Below are 23,060 nucleotides of genomic sequence, written 5' to 3'. Positions count from 1 at the left end.
GTGAAGGGGGGAGTCCTCACTCTCAGAGAGGTCGCAACGAACCGCGCTCCGCACGCAGCCCGCGTAGGAATTAAGTAGTTGTACGGCATCCTCCGCCGGTCCTCTTGGCTCTGGTAGACGAATCTTAGAATTTGGAACCTGAAGGGACCTCCACGCGCATCACAGCCTGGGGCGAGGGGTGGGAACGCACTCGGGAAACGCACACCCGCAACCGCGCTAGCGCCGGAGGCCGCGGAGTTGTGTCTTCGCCTGGCGGCACAGCCCCTAGAAGTGAGACGTCCAGTGGCACCCGCTTCCGGACAGATGGGGGTTCCGCGGGCCAGGGCCGTCCTAGTTCCCAAGCCGTTCCCCACCACCCGCCCTCTGGGGTCCTGACTTTTCTCCTTGTGTCTCCGCAGTGGCGCTGTTGTTTATGGAGCTCTGGGCGGGGGCTGAGCCTGCGGTCTTGCCCCCCGCCCGCTGCCCGGGCCATGCCACCCCATCTGCGCGCGGAGCCGCGGCCGCGGGGCCTCCAGGGCTGAGCCGAGAGCCACGGGAGGAGGAGACGCCGGCGGCGGAGCCGGAACGGGAGCGGCGGCGGCGGGCAGCGCGGCGGACCCAGTACTATGGCTATGTACTGCTATGCACTCAACAGCCTGGTGATCATGAATAGCGCCAACCAGGTGAAGAGCGGCGGCGGCCCTCGGCCCAGCAGCAGCGAGACGCCCCCGCCGCCGCCGCCGGGAAGGGCCGTGTTGAGCCCTGGCAGCGTTTTCAGCCCCGGGAGCGGCTCCTCTTTCTTGTTCCCCCCAGCCGAGTCCTTGTCACCGGAGGAGCCCGGGAGCCCCCCGGGCTGGCGGAGTGGCCGGCGCAGGCTGAATAGTGGTAGCGGCAGCGGCAGCGGCAGTGGTAGCGGCAGCGGCAGCGGCAGCAGCGTGGGCAGCCCGAGTTGGGCGGGTCGCCTGAGAGGGGATGAGCAGCAGGTGGTGACCACCCGTGGTACCCTCTCCCCTCCCGGGCCGGAGGAGGCCAAGAGGAAGCTGCGAATCCTGCAGCGTGAGCTGCAAAACGTGCAGGTGAACCAGAAAGTGGGCATGTTCGAGGCGCACATCCAGGCGCAGAGCTCCGCCACTCAAGCGCCCCGCAGCCCGCGTTTGGGCAGGGCTCGTTCGCCCTCCCCGTGCCCTTTCCGCAGCGTCAGTCAGCCCCCAGGAAGGGTCCTGGCACAAAGCGAGGAGCGGAGGACAAAGTCCTGGGGGGATCAATGTACGGAGACTTCAGAGGCCGACTCTGGGAGAGGAGGAGGAGCGCCCAGCCTATGCCTTTCAAAGGACAAAGATGGAGTGGCATCTTTCCCCAGCCCCACTGCCCCGTCAGGATCAGGGGCTCAGGGTCCAGGCGCTTCGGTGAGGATGGAGAAGGGAGTCCCTGCCAGACCCCACTGTGGCTCACCCATTGCCATGGAAGTTGACAAGAGGGTCTCTCCTCCTTTGGGAATTCACAGCTGCCAAGCTCCCTCATTGGGGCTGGTGGGAGTGAATTTGGCAGTGGCCACAGAAGTGGCAGGGAGAGCCACAGCCATGGGACCACACCACCCACACGACTCTGCCCTCATGGAACCGTCTGAGGGGGTCCTTGAGCATAGGGGTGTGTTCCCCTCGGAGGCCCTGGCCAAGAGGCAGGGGCAGTCTCTGGGCAGTGAGACCAGCCCAGCCCCAGAGAGGGGCGGGCCCCACAGTGGAGAGCCCCCAGAAAAGGTGGGGAAAGGAGATCTGCCCGGTGGTATGCCTGGCTCCGGGGTGCCGGCAGCGGCTGAAAGGCCAGCGGAGAGGACTGTGAATGCACAGAGCCCACTGGAGCCCCCTGAGGCCCCCAGCTGGTTCAGGCAGCCAGGAGGCTTGGGCTCGGTAGGCTCCGAGGGGACCCTGAGTGGAGCCCTAGTGGCTGAGGAGCCGCGGCCACTCTCCAGCAGAGTGGATGAAGGGTCTCCGGCACTGGGCTTGCTTGGGGGTAGCCGCTCAGTGCAGCTGGGGCCCCGGGAGGCCAAGGCGGGGATTCTCTCTGGCAGAACGCTGGCACCTTTGCCCTGTTGGGAAGCAGCAAAAGATCTGAAAGAACCTCAGTGCCTTCTTGGCGATGGGATGGGTGTGCGCCCCGGGAGCCCCAGGCTTTGGCTGGGCCCCATGGAAGAAGCAGGTCTGGCCTGGACGTGTGGCACAGGGGTGCGATCCGAGGGGACTTGGGGAAGCCAGCCACAGGACAGAGCAGCTCACCCCAGCCTGGAGCGGCTCTCCCCAGATCAGGACGCCCGGCCTGTCCGGGGAGAGGCCTGCAGCCGAAGCACCATACCTGCCGTCATCATTACAGACACTGGTGCCCAGGAGGACGGGGCGTTGGAGGAGGCGCAGAGAAGCCCCGGGGGCAGCCTGCCACTCAGGAAGCTGTCCTCTTCCTCTGCCTCCTCCACTGGCTTCTCCTCCTATGAGGACTCGGAGGAGGACATCTCCAGTGACCCCGAGCGCTGCCTGGACCCCAACTCTCCCTTCCTGCATACTCTGGACCAGCAGAAGCCCCGAGTGGTAAGTCTTGCCTTGAGATTTTTCTAGAATGTGTGCTGCTTGCCTGCCCAGGTGTCCTATTCTTTTGCTTCGTACTGAGTCAGGAAAACTCTGACCAGGGCCTTGGGGCAGGCACAACTTATAATTCTCTCCAGCTGTGTTTGCTGGGGAGGTGCCTGTGCTCTGGCCACGCGCTTTGAAGCTTGGACCCTGAATTGGAGTCCCTTCTGTTATTATTTCCATGTACATCTTAAAGGCCATTGTTTAAAGGGCCCTCTGGTAAGTCACCACTGACTTCTTCGGAAGATGATGTTCCTGAGCGTTACCAGCATCTTCCTGATTCATCTCCAAAGACGGTGAACAGAGCTGCTGAGTGTGGCTTTTGTCTGATCAGGTGAAACACTTAATGCCGTGATTCATTTAGGCAGAGGAAAACCGGACAAGGACACCATTGAATTAACTCAGCCTCTACGAGTGATAGGCCAGGAAAGCAAGTGGATGTGATTCTGTAACAGGGCCCTGAAATCGTAGATGTGCTTGTGGCGGGTTTATTGAATGAAGAACCACCTGGCCTCGGTAAGTTGTCAGAACATTGCAATATCTGTGGGGCCAGCATATTTAAGATACAGTTTGATGTGTGCATTAAAATGAAAACCATGCTTTGAGCTAAGCAGGCGGTTTCTTTGGTAATAGAATATTAGGTTGAATTCCCTGAGGTAAGCGTCTGGGTATTCTCCCTGGGGTAGACACCGCTAATGGATACATTTTGGGGGGCTGGTGCAGGTACCTTTTCAAGTGCATCTGTTGTGAATCAGCGCCCTGCTGACTTGCTCTGGCTGTGGCAGGAGGCAGGGTTTTATTTCTGTATGCAGTTAATCTCAGTCCTAGGCTCTTGGCACACCTAGGGGGATCAGAGTATCTTACAGAAGACCTAAGAGTTGAAGCTAGCATTTCTGAAAAGGTCTGGACTTTCTCTTAGCTTTTCCAGAGTGTGGGGAATTTCCTAGTTCAGCGTATGAGGTTCCTGTGCTACCTTGGGGGAAAGTCTGCGTTTTGTTGTCACAGGTAGTCTTCCGATGTGATCTTAAAGATCAAGTACCCTTCCCCCAATAACTCAGACGACAGCAAACGCCAGCTTTCTATTTCTCCCCTACCCTCGGCTTGAAGGTATTTTGGACTCTGAAGCCTGTGTCTCTCAGACTCCCACTTGAGAAATCACAGTCTGAATTTTTGAAGATCAGGCATTTCTTTTCATGAGACTCTGCTTTCTTTTCTGCTGATGATGGGGAGGCAGATGCGTATGCAAAATCTGGCATTCTGGGGACACGTGGCATGGACACCTGTCCTGGAGAGGAGGGATGGTCCATGGAGGGAAGGGGCTGGTGGTAAAAGGAAGGTGGAAAATGCTTCCCACTGAAGCTAAGGCCCAGATTTCTCTCCTTCTTGCTCTCACCTCGGGGCCTCGTGAATGAGATGGTGGCTGTTCCACTCCATCCTTTGGCTTTTTAAACCCTGGAGCTTAGCTGGCACGGCCGAGTTGCTTTAACTTGTTCTCCAACTTTCCATTTGCCCTTTCTAGTGGTGGATTAGCAGCTCCTATTGGCTGCTTCTCAAAGCAGTTTGTGTGTCCCAGTGTTTGAAAAGGGCTGTTGTCTGGAAGTGAGTTAAAGGGGAGATAAATTATGACAGGTGATCTTTTTTTTTCCCCCATCGATCAGAGAGATGCCAGCTGGGAAACCAGAGAGTTGAGTGGTGTTCTCAAGTCAGCTAATGGGCCCAGAGATGGAAAGGAGGCCTGCCTGTTGTTGAGCCTCCCTCCGTCCTTTAAACAGGGTTTCAGACACCCACAGGGTAGGGCCAGGGAAAAATCCCCTGCCAGCCTCACTCTCTGGATCACGTGAGGCTGATGGGAGTGAGTGTGTGTTGGGGGGAAGGGTGGGTAACCAACTGGAAATTATGGGATCCTAGGGACTTTTGAGCTTTTGGTTGAGTGCTTGCACGATAAGCTCAGCTTTCTTTTGCTTGTACAGATTGTGATGGGGGAGCCTTATCTGTGACGCTGAAACATCATTGGGCCCCAAATCACTTGGTTACCTGAGATTGATACTTTGTCAACAGAAGTCCAGACATCTTGATTGACAGGGCCTTTCTGCTGGGCGGTTCAGTGTTTTGAACCTGCACTGTCTGAGGTTCTGCAGTACCAAGCTTGGTCCTTTTCTCCCGACTGTGCTGCTTCTGTCTACACGGCTGCCCTGCCCTCAGGGGCACACGTCCTCACACTTGTCTACACCCACTCCCAGCAGCACTCACTCAGACACGCAGGTCGGAAAGTACACAGCCTTCTGGCCACACAACTGAGCCCTGACCCCCAGATCCATATTGAGAAGTTATTTTCTGTGGCTCTGTCTTTCTCCATGCCTCGTGCGGCAGTTGTCTGTACCTGCGGAGGGATGACTGTGTGTGACGTTGTGACAGGCGGAGGTGACAGCTTGGAGAACCCCAAAGCCTGGCTGCTGGGTTCCCTGCTTGCTCATCACTGTGAGAAGTCCCAGAGCGGGGCTGGGGAATGCGAAGACTCCCCTGTGGTTAAACACCTAGTGCAAAGCGAGTTGTTTGGAAATGCACTCGGAATCATCATTCGCCATTTAGATTATGCAAATTAGCAGAGACCTTTTCTTTGACCGGAAAGGCAGGGAGAAGGCCAGCTCTGCTCATTTGCTACTGAGGGTCGGGTCTGAGCTGCAAAGACATGCTCAGAAACCTGCAAAGCGCTTCCAGCCTTTCCTATGACTTTAGGCTTCGGATGAGCCTGACGGATAGATATGCCTGTCCCTGAAATAGAATGTTCCAAGTTTTTGCACCTGGCATGTCTGTTTATAAAGGATCAGACGCTTGAAATTTGCTCAGAGGTAGTTGTCTCCATGCCTTGCGTTCAGTGGCTTTACATTCGGGCATGTTCATACTTTCCGTGTTCCGAGATCTGAACAGAAGTGAGTTGCACGGAGGAGGAACCCTGTTCTCCCCTTTGTTCTCTAAGACAACTAGAAATTTTGTTGATTTATTCCAAAATTGTACTATTAATTATATGTACAAAAACCAAAATAAAATGCTAGCCTAGTTCCCTGGGGGATGTATAAAGAAGTATAATACAAAATCCTTGTCTTCCTGGTGCTTACTATTTTTTAAGGGTCATTAGGATTTTCTTTCCTTTACTTTTTTTTTAGAATGGCTGCACCCAAGACATATGCAAGTTCCTGGGCCAGGGATTTCATCCAGGCCACAGTTGTGACCTATGCCACAGCTGTGGCAACACTGGATCCTTTAACCCTGTGCTAGGCTAGGGGGCTTGGGTAGAACCTGAGCCACTGAAGTTGGATTCTTAAGCTCCTGTGCCACAGCCAGACTCCTACCTTTTTTTTTTTTAATATTATTGTCTTTTAAAAAAATTTAATAGTTTTGTTGTCTTCTTTTCAAGTTAAAAAAAAACCTCATACGCATGGTAAAAAATTCAGACAACTTTAAATTGTTTTATGTGGTTTTTAAAAGTGTGAAAATTTTATGTGGGAGTAAATCCAATTAAATTTACAAACCTTAGAAGAATACTTTTAAAAAATGAATCTAGGAGTTCCTGCTGTGGCACAACTGGATTGATGGTGTCTTGGCAGCTGCAGGGAGGAAGGTCCCATCCCTGGCCGGGGGCAGTGGGTTAAGGATCTGGTATTGCTGTGAGCTGTGGTGTAGGTCACAGACATGGCTCAGATCTGATGCTGCTGTGGCTGTGGCATAGGCTGGCAGCTGCAGCTCTGATGCAACCCCTAGCCTGGGAACTTCTATTTGCAGCAGGTATGGCCATTAAAAAAAAGGAAAAAAAGCCCTCTCAGGGCCTGTCTAGTTCTAAGTCCCTGGGACTATGTAATTCCAGATATTTAATTCAAAATCTGGTGTGTTTTGAAGTATCTATGGGGGTGTCCAGAAATGTGATGAGATTTCTTTTGCAAGGCTCTCGGGCATTTGAGCCTGAAACTGGGCACATTTAATGGTGTACTTTTACTTAAAACCCTTTAATAGATCTGCCTCTCTTTTCTCTCTTAACCAGAAGAATGATGCTATAATTTCCCATTGAAAAAGCATCATCAAAGTAAATCAGTACAGGGAGTTCCCTTCATGGCTCATCGGTTAATGAACCTGATTAGGATCCATGAGGATACAGGTTCGATCCCTGGCCTTGCTCAGTGGGTGAAGGATCCGGTGTTGCTGTGAGCTGTGGTGTAAGTTGCAGACGCAGCTTGGATCCCGAGTTGCTGGGGCTGTGGTGTAGGCTGACGGCTACAGCTTCAATTTGACCCCTAGCCTGGGAACTTCCATGTGCCTCAAGTGTGGCCCTAAAAAGGAAAAAGTGGGGGGGGGGGAGTGCAGTACCTAAGATTTTCATTAACAATTAGACTGATTGCAGAGACTTTGCTAGGTAGATGCCAAAACGTTATCCTGGACCCTGAAAGATGCATTTTGTTACTTGAAGGGTAGGTGAGTTTGGAAACCAAGGCTTGACCTATGCAGAGCCAAACCGTCCTTTCCAAGACCTCTTTTTATCAAGGAAAAAAGTAATTCATCCAGCCTAAAATCCTTTCACATAAAGGTGGAATATAGAGAAAAAGAGATTGGTTTTAGGTATCACAAAAACACGGCTCAAAATTTAGCTTGCTTTTAGATTTAGCGAGAAAACAGTATTAAACTGGATGGTGCTGCTTTTAGAGAAGTGTATTTCAGGTGTGACATAAATTGTTTTCAGAACTTTGGTTTTTAGCTCCAAATTACGACCGAGTCACTTTTCTGATTTTTGTTGGCACGTACCTGTTAAATGTAGTTACAGATTAGATTAGTTCTCTGTAGTAGTGTATTTATATTCCTAGGAGCACTGATAACAGTATTTAGGTTTATTTTACTGTGTCAGGCTTCAACTTCATTATCTAAAAGCTAGAATTAAAAAAAATTGAATGGAAAGAATGCTATATCTGGGTTGAAAAAGCTTTGTAGATGTCAGGTGATCGATGATTTGGAATCAATTCACAAACTCTTCTAAACGGTGTTGTGGACACACCCTCGGCGTGGAAGAGCCTGTAGGTTCTGATAAGAGACGGGATCTGGCCTTTCAGGTTATGTCCTCCTGTTCGTGACAAGTGCGCCTTGCAATCATTTTTTTTCCTGATGAGGTAGAATCAGCATCGTGAATGATGTATTTTTCATGAACTGGGGGGAGCTCATTGCTTATAGAATCATACCAAACCAACTGTGGGGAGTTCCCGTCGTGGCTCAGTGGGTTACAAACCTGGCCTGACTAGAATCCATGAAGACATGGGTTCGATCCCTGGCCTCACTCAGTGGGTTATGGATCCAGCATTGCCGTGAGCTGTGGTGTAGGCCAGCAGCTGCAGCCCTGGTGTGGCCCCTAGGATGTGGCCCTACAAAGCAAAAAAACAAAACAAGAACAAACAACAACAAAAAACCTCAAACCCAACCATGAACTCGTTGCTAACATGAAAAGGCATTTAGAGTGCCAGCTCCCGTGGTCTCATTGGGATACTTGGGACTTTGTGTGTCTAGCTGTCCCCAGACCGTGTGGCCACCTGTGGTTGTCTACTAGTAACTTAACGGAGGACTGTGCTACTGCAGGTGGCCTCAACAACATGGAAGCCCTCAGGTTGAAGATGCCCTCAGACTGATGAGTCCAGTCCACTTGACTGTGGAGGTCACCTTGGGGATTTGGGAGAGTCTGTCAATCTAGTCCCACGACCCTGTAGTCAGATGGAACCTGCTGTGCTTCTGCCATCCACTACCTCGTTGTGGTCCCCGCCCCAGACACCTGGTCATTCATTTTTCCCTGGGCTAAAAGACACCCTGACTATAAATATGACCTCATGAGGAAGTTAGGCGTCTGTTCTTAGAATTAAAAACATAACAAAACCTTTTCTATAACCTACGTAATTGTCATGATATAAATCCGAGTCTGCGAGAGGCTTTAGAGTGCATTTCCTCCAATAGCCACATTTTACAGATGAGGAAATTGAAGCCAGAGAGGATCCAATACAGTTACATGGCTCACATTCACATTCTTCTTTTCACTTAAAAAATGTCATGAATGGATAAACTCCTTACTCACCTGGGAAGATCTACCTTGGCTTTAAACATGGGACATGTTTTGGGAGTTCCTGGGTGGCTCAGCGGTAATGAACTCGATTAGTATACATGAGGACGCAAGTTCGATCCCTGGCCTCGCTCAGTGGGTTACGGATCCGGCGTAGGTCACAAATGCGGTTCAGATCCCATGTGGCTGTGGCTGTGGCTGTGGGGTAGGCCGGCAGCTGCTGCCCCCTTTGGACTCCTAGCCCGGGAATTTCCGTATGCGAAAAATAAGTACATAAATAAATAAAGGGCGTGTTTTAAAAACGTGTGAAAAGAATGGGTGAATAAATGCATGATTGACAGCACTTCTGCTGCATAAAAGAACTTTGAGTCACCCGGGAAAGAAGGAGCAATGAAAGGGGTAAGAGAACAACGAAGACAAGGTCATTACTTACTCCTGTGACTCTTCTGCTGTAGGAGTCGGGGTGCTGGACTGTGGTTTAGGAGATCCGGGTGAAATCCTCGTCTGCACACAGTCTGCAAGCCCTCTGAAAAATGGGGAGCCTAGACCTGACCTTGGCAGGGGGGGGGGTCAGGGACACAGAGTTTCTCAAGGCGCCTAAGATGGCTCCTGACACATAGTAGCGGCTCAGTGAACAGTCATGGAGGTGGAGTTAGTGGAGATGGAGTTAAGAGACGGCTTGGGTACTGGTGAGGCAGTGTCTAGAAAATTCGTGAGGCCCCTTGGAGGAAATGCTCAACAGCAACTCTAGGATTTTGTTTCGGTACCACTTTCATCCCAGTACAATGCTGGAGCATGGTTCTCCCTTCCCCAATAAAGCTGGAAGGAAATTGATTTCTCAGAGACCAGGATTCAAAGGCTACCTGTGAATTCACATGTTACCATGGACCACAACAGCTTCCTGAAGGTGTGGTTCTTGGAACAGTGAAGATAAGGCTGGTTTGACCTCCTGTGTCTGTTTCCTAGTATAGTTTAGTTAAAACACTGGAGATCCAAGACCAATACAGGCCTCAAGGATCAAGGTCACTGATGGGAGTTCCCGTTGCGGCGCAATGGAGATGAATCAGACTAGTGTCCGTGAAGACATGGGTTCGATCCCTGGCCTCTCTCAGTGGGTTAAGTATCCACTGTTGCTGTGAGCTGTAGTGTAGGTTGCAGATGTGGCTCGGATCCTGTATCGCTGTGGCTGTGGCACAGGCCGGCAGCTGCAGCTCTTATTCGACCCCTAGCCTGGGAACTTCCATGTGGCATGGGTGCAGCCCTAAAAAGAAATAAGAAGAAAAAAGGGATCAAGGTCAGCGATGCCACCTTCTCACAGCACCTCTGCAGGGAAGACCACGCTGATGAGCCTCACTTGAAGGCAGGGCCCCCCAGGCTTTCTCCCGTGAGGAATGAGTGGTGATCATCCTTTCACTGGCAAGCCGAAGTGCGGGCTTTTGGCTGACTTGTCCGGTGCGTTTCTCACCTGTTCCATTAAGAACTCTCCCTTAGAGATGTGATCTTTCCCCTCCGTTGAGCTCTACTTGGGCATTTTATTGACTTGAAATCGCTCCATGGAAAGCCATTCAACAAAAGGTATCTCTTCAGGCTGCTATAGTCGGTACTACCTTTTTTATTTCCTGTAATGCCGACTTCTGTTTTAATCCAAACCAGCTGATAGGCTTTGTAAGTAACCAAAACGCAAGAGCTCCAGACGGTATGCAAGCAGAATGAACCTCTGCCCTTCATACTTGTGTCTGATTTATTGGAGGGGGATGCGAAGGGGGAGGATATGTTTTTATTGTCCCATCTCAGAATAAGTAGGAAAATACTTCTCAGCCATCTGAGAGAGTGGGAAATGTTCAGCGTGAAGAGCGTCCTCTCTCCTGAAGGTCATGGTTATCCTGTTAACCTAGCAGTTTGCCTTTGTGGTAAGATTCTGGGCGGAAAGGGGACAAAAATGATACAGCATCTCAACCAAAGGCATTAGATGATTTCCATCGACCTGGAGACTGAGAGGAGGTCTGCCTAACCCGGAAAGGACCTGTGTATTAAGGAGGCAGGCCAAGGCCCTGGGCTTGGCCAAGCAGAACTGGGGGAAAGGGTGGCCTGGGCCATTTGCTCCTGTTTGTAAAGTTGGTCGTGATGCACCCGGAGGGCAGGAGGGAGGTGCTTTTGCCTTGGGCTTTTGGGGGTTTGACAGCACTTCTCTTTCTTTACGCCCCTTACTGGGTCCTCCGCATCCTGCACGCCCCCATCCATTTAATCGGAATGAATAAACCGATTGTCCTGTTTTCCAAGAAGAAGCTGTAATACATTTTATATGAGCAGTGCTTAGTATTTCCATACACTGTGGGGAGTATTCAGCCTGCCGCAGGACGGAGGGATTTCGTGCCCCCGGTGACTGGCCAGCCACCAGCTCCCTCCGCCGTCTCTCTTGGTATGCTGCGAGCCAGGGGAGCTGGGGGGACCTAGTAATGGGGGTTGGGGGGGAGGACCCTGCACCCCCAGGCAGTTCCCAGCGAGTGTTTTTCCAATTTCGCCGACATTCTTTCCAGGCTCAGCTTGATTTGTTTTCTTCTTCTCTATGGCAATTGATGACCGAGTCGTGAAATGTATAATTCAGCAGGATCTTGTGTTAAATGCTTCTTGCACCGTCGTGTAGGAGCCGGTGTTTGGCTAATCCTTGGCTAGGCCTGGGTGTGTGATATTTTCTTCCGGCAGGTTAGCTCTCTGAAGAGGAGGTCGAATACCATACACCTCATGACTATGGGGAAAGGATACCGCTGGGGGGGGGGGAAGAGGAACTTGGGGGGGTATCACTTCTGTAATCCTTATCTAACCTGAATCTATGAGCAGGCAACTGAACAGGCTGGTGTGGGACAATGAGATAAACAGTTTAATCTCTTAACAATGTCAAGTGGAAAATCCAACCGCAGCCGGGAGCTTAGGAAATGGCTAGGAGAGTTTGCTGGGACAGCAAACCCTAAAACTCAGGGTGCTGAGCCAAGGGTAGGAAAATTGATTGTTGTGTATTAAACTGGGGGTGGGGTGGGGTTGGGAAGGCATTGGTTTGAGACACTGCTGAAAAATCCTATAGATGCAGTGTGTGCTAATCCACGGACATTTGGAATGCGTTCTAATTGGTACGTTGGTGTCTAGGTGACCCATGGAAACCTTTCCCTCCTCTATACCGAGTCAGCCCAGCATTAAGTACCACTAGTATTCAGCATAATTTAAGAGACCCAGGACCTTCTCTGAGAACGTTCCTGGGCGTAGTCCAGGCATGCAGCGGGCTGGAAAGGCCAGGACTCTCACATTCCACACTGGGCCTCTTTGGACTTTGGCATCCTCATCCATACAATGGGCATATTAACAGTCTTCCTATATCATGTGGTCCTTGTGAGGCTCAAAGGAGATAAGTTGATAGAGTTGTTTTGAGACTATATTCTTTCCCACCTAGATTTTTTTTAATTTACGTTTTATTATAGTTGGTTTATAAGGTTCTGTCAACTTTTGCTGTGCAGCAAAGGGACCCAGTCACATATAGAGAGACATTCTTTTTCTCACATTATCCGCCATCATGTTCCATCATCAGTGACTAGATAGAGTTCCCTGTGCTCTATAGCAGTAGGTTTTTTTTTATTAGGAGTAATGTGATGTTGCTTTTCCTTCCCACTTTTCTCTGTATTTCTCTAGTACCATTTGTTTATTTCTATCACCTATACTTTTTTTTTTAATAAGTAAAGATCCATTTGAATTTTTTAATTGTATGGTCGACTTACAATATTGTATTAGTTTCAGATGTATGACTATGACATTGTTTATCAAGCTTTCCCAGGAGTTCCCACTGTGACATAACAGGTTATGAACCTGATGTAGTTTCTATAACAATTCAGGTTCCCTCTCTGGCCTCACTCAGTGGGTTAGGGATCTGGCGTTGCTGTGAGCTGAGGTGTAGATCGCAAACTCGGATCTGACAAGTCTCATGGCTTCCAGTGTGGCCCATCCCGATCCCAATGGCTCAGATCCTACATTGCTGTGGCTGTGGTGTAGGCCGGCAGCTGCAGCTCTCATTCGACCCCTAGCCTGGGAATGTCCATGTGCCACAGGTGCAGCCCTAAAAAGCAAATAAATAAATAAATAAACAAACACATAAAGCTTCCTCAGAAGAGTATGGACAGGAAGAAGCCCTGCACCAGGGTGAGCTATTCCCACCTCTGTGTTGCTGAAAGAGAAATTGCTAAGGACTCTGTTGGAAGCAACCTTGAGGTCCACAGCAGAGCCAGTTCTGATGGAGACATGGCCATGGGTCAGGGAGCAGGGATAAGCAGGGGTTCTGAATGCCAGCCTCGTTCCCCTTGTGCTGCTTGGAAGAGTCTCCTCCTGCCCAAGTGACCATAGCAGCCAGTGCAAAGAGTGGATGAAGCTTCTCCCTCTAGGGTTGCTCACTTCACTTGGGGATGCGAATGGGGCGGACATGAGGGAAGGCTGGAGGGAGCGAGGAGGGGGCCACAGAGAAGGGGCCTGATGTTCCTGGAACAGGGCTGTCAGCTGTTGAATAATTGAGAGCAGACTGTGCTCCATCTAAGAGTCCGAGGATGCTTAGTGGGAGCATGGATTTTTCCAATATCCTTTTCATGGTTTTCTCTTCTGTGTCCTGGAAGGTAAAAGAGGGAAATTCACCAAAGTCCTGAGGTTTGATGTTTGTTGTTTGTCTTTTGGGGGCTGCACCTACAGCATGTGGAAGTTCCCAGGCTAGGGGTCAAATCAGAGCCATAACTGCCAGCCACAGCCACGGGAACACCAGATTGTTAAGCCACTGAACAAGGCCAGGAATGGAACCCAAGTCCTCATGGATACTTGTTGGGTTTATTAACACTGAGCCACAACGGGAACACCCTTTTTTATTTTTTATTTTTTGTAAGTCCTGAGTTTTTAAAAGCAGACATTACATTCGGAAGATGTACCCTGGGCACTGTTTAAGTATGGCTGGGCCCTGGGCTAGAACCTGAAACGCGTGCACGGAGCTGGACCGGCCTTCTGGTGGCTGCCCACAATGACAGGCGGACAATCCCTGAGGCTGCCCAGGCAGCAGGCACTTCTCTCCTGCCTCTCTCTGCAGATACCTGTGCAGAGGAGAATGGCTTAATTGATGCCATCCCTGTCCTTGGGGATGTGCCCTCTAAGGCAAAGCCGATGCCAACAGACATACTTGAGATTTGTGAAACTCCAGAACAAGTTGTAGAGCCATTAAACAAGCACATTCATTAAAGAGGAGTTAATAATAATGGCTTGGTGTTGGCCTAGGTCAGGCGGGAAGCTTCAGGGCGTGTCGCCGAACAGGGAGGGATTGAATTTGGGCAACAGCCACTGAAGACAGTCAAGGCCTTGAGGGATTTGCTGTCTCTTAGAAGTGGTCACACGAAGGGACTGTTCTAGATCCAAAGGCTCTGGGAGTTTGGAAAGGAGGAGGGCACCCCATCCCTCCACAAACCCTAACACCTTGCATTGAATGCCACACAAACTGATGCTCGAGGGATTAAAGATGTAGTGCTTGGACCCTGAGTGTGCTCTTGTGAGGCTAAACTGGGGCCTCAGAAGAACCCCCCGCCAATCCCCACCTCTATCGACCGGAGAAAACTTGGGACAGACTTCCGCTCAGTAAGTGTCTGCCGAAGCCTTGGAAGAGTCCTGGGGGAAAACTGGGCTGCCGTTTGTGTAGAACCTTCCAGGGAGAGAGCCCTGGTGTGGAGTCAGGATTGTGCTGCTTTTGAGTCTAAGTTCTGCCACTTCTTGGAGATCCTGTGGTGGTGCAGTGGGATCGGTGGTGCCTTGGGAGCGCTGGGATGCAGGTTTGATCCCTGGCCCCACACAGTGGATTAAGGATTCAGCATTGCTGTGGCTTGGATCTGATCCCTGGCCCGAGAACTTCCATATGCTGAGGGCAGCCAAAAAAAAAAAAAAAAAAAGTCTGCCACCTCCTAACTGCGTGACTCTAGAGAAGTGTCTTAGCTTTCTGTTGCTCAGTTTCACCACCTGTGAAACAGGGCTGATAATACCAGCCTTGGTTATGAGTCTTACATGAGGTCATGTGTGAAGTACCCGGCACAGTGTCTGGACCTACTAAATACAAACAGCAATTCAACTGCAAGGACTGAGGGTCAGCCGTGCCCTCATTCCCGACCGTATGCTGAACCTGCAATGACCATAGTTCTCTTTATTTAGGGGAAGGTGAGGGGGATACTGGGGACAGTATTGCTTGCTGGTGCCTTTCTGCCCCAGGAAGAAAAAATAGGGCCTGGGGGCTGTTTGATGCTGAGGTTAGTAGGAGGTTTGCACTGGAGTAGGAAAGAAGTGAGAAGGTTTGCTGGAAGGGGGGACTCCGGCCAGCCGCACCGGAAGTCACACCCTCACTCCGTCCCAGACCTGGGCAGGGACTTGACTCCTCTGAGCCTCAGTTTCCTCATCTCCCATGTGAGGATCATGATTCTCCCTCGTGGGCTGTTGGGAAGATGAACGGAGATCCTGCTGCTTGAGGACCTGGCACAGAACAGGGATAGAGGTAGCCCCTCTTCCGGTCCTTCATCCCCAGTTGTGACACCTGCCTTCACCAAGTGGCCCCTCACCTTGTCCCCAAGTGCAGTTAGTTGTCGAGGATGATGCCAAAAGAGGCAGTAGGATTTATTTTTCCAAGAAACTTTTTCAGGTGCAGGGGAGGTCTCACTGTGTTCCCAGGGCTCAGAGCTTGAAGTTTAAAAAACAATCCACTATATTCAGCTGCTGGCAATAGGTGTCAGGTTACTCACCTGGGACCAAGCCCTTTTTACTGTGTTTTGGAGGTGGAAGCTGGAGGAGGACCCCTGTCGCAGGAGGCCCAGCCCTCTGAGGTGGGGAAGCCTCCGTCTCTCATCTGTCCTCACTCTTCTGCTTTCTTGGTGCATCTTTTGGAGTCAACATCTCTCCTAAGAGAGAGAGTGAAATATGTGTGTGTGTGTGTGTGTGTGTGTGTGCATAAGCACCATCACCGCTTTGTATAGCTGTGGCTCTTCTTGCAAGGCAGGCCTTCGAACTCATGTGTGATTTAATTGGCCTTTGCTGCTTCCCTGTGTTGTGTCTGGTGGTGAACTGGGCACATGCTTATTAAGACAGGATCTTTCTTAGATTAAAGAGAGGCTTTTGGTATTCCCATTGTGGCTCAGCAGTAGCAAAGCCAACTAGCATCCAGGAGGACGTGGGTTCCATCCCTGGCCCGGCTCAATGGGTTAAGCATACGGTGCTGCTGCAAGCTGTGGCAAGGTGGCAGATACAGCTCAGATCTGGCATTGCTGTGGCTGTGGCATAGGCTGGTGGCTGCACCTCTGACTGGACCCCTAGCCTGGGAGGCTCCATATGCCACAGGTGTAGCTATAGAAAAAAAAAAAAAAAAAAGATGCTTTATTCCACTGCAGACCTGATTAAGGCTTCGAGGATCAGGCCTTTGCACATAGGAAAAGAGAGCCTGCCCAGTGCTTCCCAGCCACACAGCTGCTTTTTTGCCATTGTCCTGGCCAGGCAGACCTGGCCTGCCGGACTGTTCTAGGGACAGGAAGGGTGGATGGTGGCCTGCAGGGAGATTGAGGTCAGGTGGCCGGGGGCTGAGCTCGATTGACCAGGGCAGCACAGACTGTTCTGGGCCAGACATTGCATGGTCTTGGCGCCTGTCCTGCCAAACTCCGGCTTCTACTTCATCGCACACTCGACGTGTGATGGGCAAATCCCTCTTTCCTTGTTGGCTGGGATAGGGGGCGGAAGCCTGTGGTGTGAACCCCTGGGGTTCTCATCTTTGCTGCCCGCCGCTGGTCCACACTTGCCTTTCTGCCCCAAGATGGCCATTAGGCATCTGGACAGTGTTTCCCAGCCGTGAACTTGGGGTCCTTCACCTGACAGCACGTTCCCTTCCGGATCTTGGGTCTGGCCTGTGCTGCCTCCTCCCAGGCCCTGGTCTCCTCCTCCCCTTTGCAGAGATGGAGGGTCTGGGAGGATGGAAACCACAAAAAGAACTTGTTAGTATGTGGCAGCCTTGACCTCAGAGGCGGTCTGAACGGTGAGTGCACTGGACAGTAACTCCTTTATTGACCGGCCTGGAAATATACACGAGACGGTAATTAGCTTCGATCCCAGGCTAAGGCCATATGGAGCGGCGTCTGGGACGCTGTTTACATTGCGGTATCACACTGCACCTTAAAAATCAGCCCGCTGCCTCCGGAATGTGGCCTCCCGCCTCTACGCAGGCTGCTCGTTCACGCTGAGCAGCTGAACCAAGTCTGGCAGGTCGGACGTTCTTCCTGGCATCCCTTCTTTGGCATTAAGGACTGGCCTAGATTTTCTGGTCTGTCACCATTGGCCTCAAATACCACATCCCCAGGGGAAGGCTGGAGAGCCTCACCAGGAGACGCAGAGGCAGGGGGCTGGCCCTAGGGGTCGACGTGGGTTAGCATGGTGGGAGGTGCCCTGAATGTCTCAGGTGGTGCATTGCTGGGGATCATTAGCCTGGCCTCTGACTGTGGTTTGCAGACATGTGACCCTGAACTTGGGAAAGCAGATTTCAAGAACTTCAGAATGTACTTGAGTATAGCCCCACGACCAGGTATCAGAAAAGCAAATATAAGTCCACAGTAGAGCTTTTACACATTCAGCCGCACGAAGGATAGGATGGAAAGGATGCGGCTCACACACACACACAAATTTCACTCTCTCTCTTAGAGCCTTTTTTTCTTTTTTTTGTCTTTTTAGGGCCAATCTCTCGGCATATGGCGGTTCCGAGGCTAGGGGGTCCAATCAGAGCTGTGGCTGCCGGCCTATGTCACAGCTACAGTAATGCGTGATCTAAGTCGTGTCTGCGACCTACTCCACAGCTCAGGGCAACGCCGGATTCTTAACCCACTGAGCAAGGCCAGGAATCGAACCTGCATTTTCATGGTTACTAGTTGGGTTGATTAACCATTAAGCCTCGATAGGAACTCCAGTATTTCTTGACATATATATGTATTTGGCTACACCCACAGCAGGTGGACGTTCCTGGGCCCAGGGATCAAACCAGTGCCACAGTAGTGACCTGAAGCCCTGCAGTGACAAGGCCAGCTCCTTAACCCACTTCACAACAGGAGAACCTCAGCAATATTTCTTATGAAATCCCTAGGGAATTACAATGTGAACAGTAATTCAGCATGCATTAACTGCTGGACATCTGTTACAAATGCCAGGCAGTCTTAGACTGCACAATAATAATAAAGTAACAGCAGCTATGATTTTCTGAAGTATCTGATATGTGCCAGGCATATTCCCTCAGTTACTTCACTGAGTTTCTGCAAGACATAGATGATTTTCCTCCTTTTACAGGGAGCAGAGTGGGGATCGGGCAGATGAGGTTGCCAGTCCCAGGGGGCACAGCTGCTCAGTGGCAGGCCTGGTGGGCCCGGCATTTGAATTCATCCACTTCTCCCAAGTCCACGGCCCTTCCATCCTCCGTTGCCTGGAGAAGAGAGGAAGTGGGATGGGGGTGGAGGGCAGCTCTGCAGAGGGATGCTGGCTTTAGTTCTGGGCCCTGCGCTTTAGGAAGATGGGGACTAACTGGGCGGAGTGCAAAGGGAGATGCTGGGCTGACATGAGGTCTGAACCACAGGCTGTGGAGATGGTTCTGGAAACTAGGGGTGCTTGTTGCCATGGACATATTCCATCGGGGGAGGGGGGGGCAAGAGATTACCTTCCCGTCGTTGCCCTGGAGTAGCATTTTAATCTGGTTCAGGATCAGTTTTCTATTCACAGAGGTAGAACAAAGAGAGGATTCCTTTCCTTTGAAATGAATGGGCCTTTGTGCAAAAACGCACAGCCAGGAGATGGACCCATACAGCCAGAGCGAACTTCTGGAGCTGCCTCAAGGCCAGCCTGGTGGAGAGGAAAAGTGAAGCCCTCCTAACCCAGAAGGGCTTGAAAAAGGGAAAGCTCCTGCTGCTCGCCGCTCGGTGGGAGCTGGGTGGTGGGGGGAGGGGAGGGCATCGGGCACTTGTTCTGCAGCCCCGGCCCTGAGACCTGGCCTGCCTCCACCCAAAGGAGAGAGAGGGCAGCGCTGCCCGAAGGACAGGGGTCTGCGCAGGTATGGAGCACAGATCTGCACGTGTTCCGTGTCCCGAGGCCACCCAGAGGGGCCTCTTCATTTCACAGCCTCCTGGATTGGCTTCTGTTGTGCAGCCTTTCAGATGGCACAGGTAAAACTCTGAGCCTGGGTGGTATTTTCAACATGACAGGAGCACCTGAGTTGGAATTGAGTGCACCTGCCTACAGCCTTAAGTTAGGAGACCCTGCATGAGCAAAGGGAGGCAGTTTATTCCCAAGGGACAGGTGGGCGGGAGGCCCAGGCTTTCCACAGCTGATGGGTGGCCTCAGGGTTCCTGACCTACTAGAAAAGACTTGCTCCCAGAAGCCTCAGTGGGCAGAGCTGAGACTGGAGGGTGTGAGCCTGGAGGATGCTGTGCCACCTTAGAGAAGAGCACAGCACTGTCACCACAGGGAGGTGGTCTCCCGTGAGCACTGGGTAGGGGCCACGTGGGGTGATGAGCAGCCGCCACGGGGCGAAGGCCGTCTGGGGTGAAGGGACCGCCAGGCTCTCAGGGGGGTCCCTGAGCTTGTAACTTGGAATACGCAGCTTCGGTTTTGCCTTCTGAGACTCTGATCAAACACTCACTTTTAGGAGAGGACATCTGGGTGCTTTCCAGGACGTGGCTATTTAGATAGAGCCACCATGAACATTCATGCAGAGGGTTTTGTGCTCTCATTTCTCTGAGCTGCATGGCCATGGGTGCAGTTCCTGGGTCTTAGACTGTTGCATATTTAAATTTCTTTTTTCTTTCTTTCTTTTTTCTTTTTCTTTTTCTTGCTTTTTAGGGCCGCACCCTCGGCATATGGAACTTCCCAGGCTACGGGTTGAATTGGAGCCGCAGCTGCCAGCCTACGCCACAACCAGAGCCACGTGCGATCTGAGATGCATGCTCAACCTATGCCACAGCTCATAGCAAAGCTGGATCCTTAACCCACTGAGCGAGGCCAGGGATTGAACCCGCATCTTCTTGGATACTAGTCAAGTTCCTAACCTGCTGAGCCACAACAGGAACTCCTGCTTAAGTTTCAAACTTCCCACGGTGCCCACACCCTTGTACGTTCCTACGAGCAGTGTATGAGTGATCCAGTTTCTCTGCATCCTCGCCGGCACATGGCTTTACTATTTTTTACTCCAGCCATTCTGATTGCTCTGCAGGGCTATCTCATTGTGGTTTTAATTTGTTTTGCCCTAATGGTGTTAAACATCTTTCCATGTGCTCATTTGTCATCTGTATCTTGTCTTTGGTGAAATGATCTGGCTTAGGGAAAAAAAAAAATTCCATAGATGTGCTGTGAACACACACACAAGGCTCAAAAGCGTCAGGCATTGGTTCCCCCAACCTGTGTGGGTTTCCCCTCTCAGGGCTTCAGGTTGGGGGTGCCTGGTCATCTCTGAGGTCCCTTCCTGCGTTGACTCCAAAACAATGTGGTGGCCCGGAGCAGCCGCCCCCTCTGCGGGACTGCGGTGTGCAGGAGGCCCAGGGCGCCTCCACCCACCGCCCACCCGGCCGTCTCCCCAGGATCCCGCTGGTACTGACTCATGGGTGTTCTGTTTAAGGAAAGGTGTCGTTGGGCTTGGGAATACAAAGAAAAACAAAGAAATGTTGCCTGTCCCCGTGCCCGTCCCTGGCCTTCCTCTGGGCCTCCTTGAAGGTTCTGCCCAGCGACCCCCCCCCCCCCCCCCCGCCCCCGCCCCAGACACGCCTTCCCTCTTCGATTCTTCGGTGGCGGGGACCGTGCTGTGTGGTTGAGTTTTGCAACCCCGTCATACTGAAGCTCCCAGAAATGCTTCCCTTTTTATGTTAATTAAAACAACAAAAAAGACAAGTGTGTGTATCATTTAAAACCGCTAAGAAAAGAGGTGAACGAAGTAATTTAGCTCCTGAAAACCAGCTCTGCCTTGCACTGTTTCACCCCAGGCTGCTTGGCAGCCTGGCTGGGTTTTTTTGTTGTTGTTTTTTTTTGTTTTTTGTTTTTTTTTTGTCTTTTGCCTCCGGTGTCAGGAGGCAGGCGGGGAGCAGGAAGTGGGCTTGAGTTAATGGGATTGCTACCAGTTTGAGGACCCGCTGGAGGGTTTGGTTTCCACTGGGAAGTAGGGTAGATGACCTCTGCTTAAGAACGTATTTGTTGTTCTTCTGCCTAATGATGTACATGGGACTTCACGGCACGTGAAATAAGCACCCTTAATCTCCAGGGCAGTGAGTCTTGAGGAATGAAAAGGCATGGTTGTTTCTCCCTGGGTATAATGAAGTATAATATTTGTTAAATCTCCTTTGCTGAATTGGTACAAACAGTGTGTCACAAAGAGGGAATTGTTTTCTATGTGGGCTTAGAGGATTTTTGGAAAACGAGCAGAGGCTTTCGACACGTGTCCCCTGAGCCGGGGAGGGGAGTCTCCTGAAAGTAGATGGTCATAGATTTTCCACACTGTCCGTGTGGCCCATTAGGATATTCCACTGTGCAGACAGCAAACAGGGAGATTAGTGTGGCTACGTACCTATTCCACAAAAAATTCAAAAGAAAAACCATTCATGTAAAAAGACCCAACCATATACTGTCCACAGAAATGCGCTTTAATTGTATGGATGCTGACGGGAAAGGAATATGTTGGGAAGCGACATCCTGTGCGAATAGTAAACATAAGGAGGTTGGTGTGGCTACATACGTATTCAGTAAAACACAATTCAACAAAAAGAGAATATTCCAGCGTATTAGTGGTCATTTGATTGGGCCCAAGACCAAAGATAGAGCTGAATCACATGATGGTTTGGTTCAGAATACTTTTCTGGTTTGGTGTTTTTTGAGAACCTAGGTTTATTTCTGGTTTGAACTTGTTCACTACAGTTAAGAAAGGGGGGGAAAAAACCCTCTTGCTACATTCTTTGTACAAATTAAAATTTGATATTCGCACTTGGGTTTGAGGTTGAATAAATAAAAGGGGTGATGGCTACTGGTGAGAAGTTCATTTCGATTCAAGTCACTTCTCTAGATAGCATCACTGTTATAAAATTTATTTCCCATGAACTCGCATTCTTCTGGGATGGTGTGTGTGTGTTCTCATTTCTTAAATATTCTGGCTAATGAGAGTTACTCTACTTGTGCTAGTACTTTGTAGTGAACTAGGAGTAATACAATACCTGACATGCAAACCAGCAGAGATTTTGCTGAATGCACAGACTTTGTCTTCTTGGGACAGGCAGAGAGTGTTATCTCCTCTTTGCAACTCACTAACTATAGGGAAGGATGAACTCGTTCTTGACTGGTAAAGTCCACAAATATTTATTGTGTGCTGACTGCCTCCAGGGTGTGCTGGCAGGTAGGGAGCTGTATATTAGTGAAGCTCAGTTCCTACCCTCTAGGAATTTTCAGTGCAAGCGAGGAGGCAAATTACAACACCTAACATCTATTGTGCGTTTATTATGTGGTAGCCATGGAGTGAGGAATTACGTGACATGCCTAACATCATGGTCAGAATATGAATCTAGGTATTCTTGCTCCAGGTCTTCTCAATTTTAGCACTATTGGCATTTGGGGCCAGATACTGTTTTGTTGGAGGGGAGGTATTCTGCGCATCTCTGACAAGTAGCACCTCCCCCTGGCTGTGACAACTAAAAAATGTCCTCAAACATTGTCAGTGTCCCCTGAAGGACAAATCACGCTGGTTGAAAACCGCCAGAGTTTGTCCTGGTGACCATAACTATAAACTGCCATCCCAGGTAGTAAGTGCTTAGCACGGTAAGCCATGTATTTATCTTACTTTATTTTATTTATTTATGCTGCACCATTGGCATGTGGAGGTTCCCAGGCTAGGGGTTGAATTGGAGCTGTAGCCGCCGGCCTACACCACAGCCACAGCAATGCCAGATCCAAGCCACACCTGCAACCTACACCACAGCTCACGGCAATGCCCAGTCCTTAACCCACTGAGCGAGTCCAGGGAATTGATCGAATCCAAGTCCTCATGGATACTAGGCAGGTTCATTACTGCTGAGCCACAGCAGAACTCCCTAGCCATGTGTTGTTCAGAGTGATAAGTCCATTCAGAGTCCTGTTGGAAGCAGAGGACAGACGCCACTCTCTCTGAGGTTGCTGAGAAGAGAAATCTCTGAGATGGTGTGGTCTGAGTTGAGTTTTGGAGGAATTCACTTGGGCAGAGAAAAGGAAAGGATATTTGGAATAGAAGGACCTACATGCATAAGGCATGAAAAGTGTGAGGAAACAAGGCACATTTAAGGGATGACAAGTGCTTTGCTCTGGACCCTTCA

At 50.7% G+C, this 23,060-nt stretch overlaps 1 protein-coding gene across 2 annotated transcripts in view; it reads left to right on the top strand.

The window, feature by feature from the left end:
- Positions 1 to 605: 605 nt before the first annotated feature.
- The window catches only part of ITPKB (inositol-trisphosphate 3-kinase B), a 106,569-nt gene continuing 84,114 nt past the window's right edge, over positions 606 to 23,060 (top strand). For both annotated transcript variants that reach the window (XM_047754968.1, XM_047754969.1), the window contains exon 1: positions 606 to 2,558. In XM_047754968.1, coding sequence (XP_047610924.1) covers positions 606 to 2,558 — 1,953 coding nt within the window. The remainder of the gene's footprint in view (positions 2,559 to 23,060) is intronic.

The sequence above is a fragment of the Phacochoerus africanus genome, chromosome 12, assembly GCF_016906955.1.
Source record: "Phacochoerus africanus isolate WHEZ1 chromosome 12, ROS_Pafr_v1, whole genome shotgun sequence".
Classification (NCBI taxonomy): Eukaryota; Metazoa; Chordata; class Mammalia; order Artiodactyla; family Suidae; genus Phacochoerus; species Phacochoerus africanus.
Note: the sequence above shows the minus strand (reverse complement) of the source record. Positions and strands in the feature narration are given on the sequence as shown.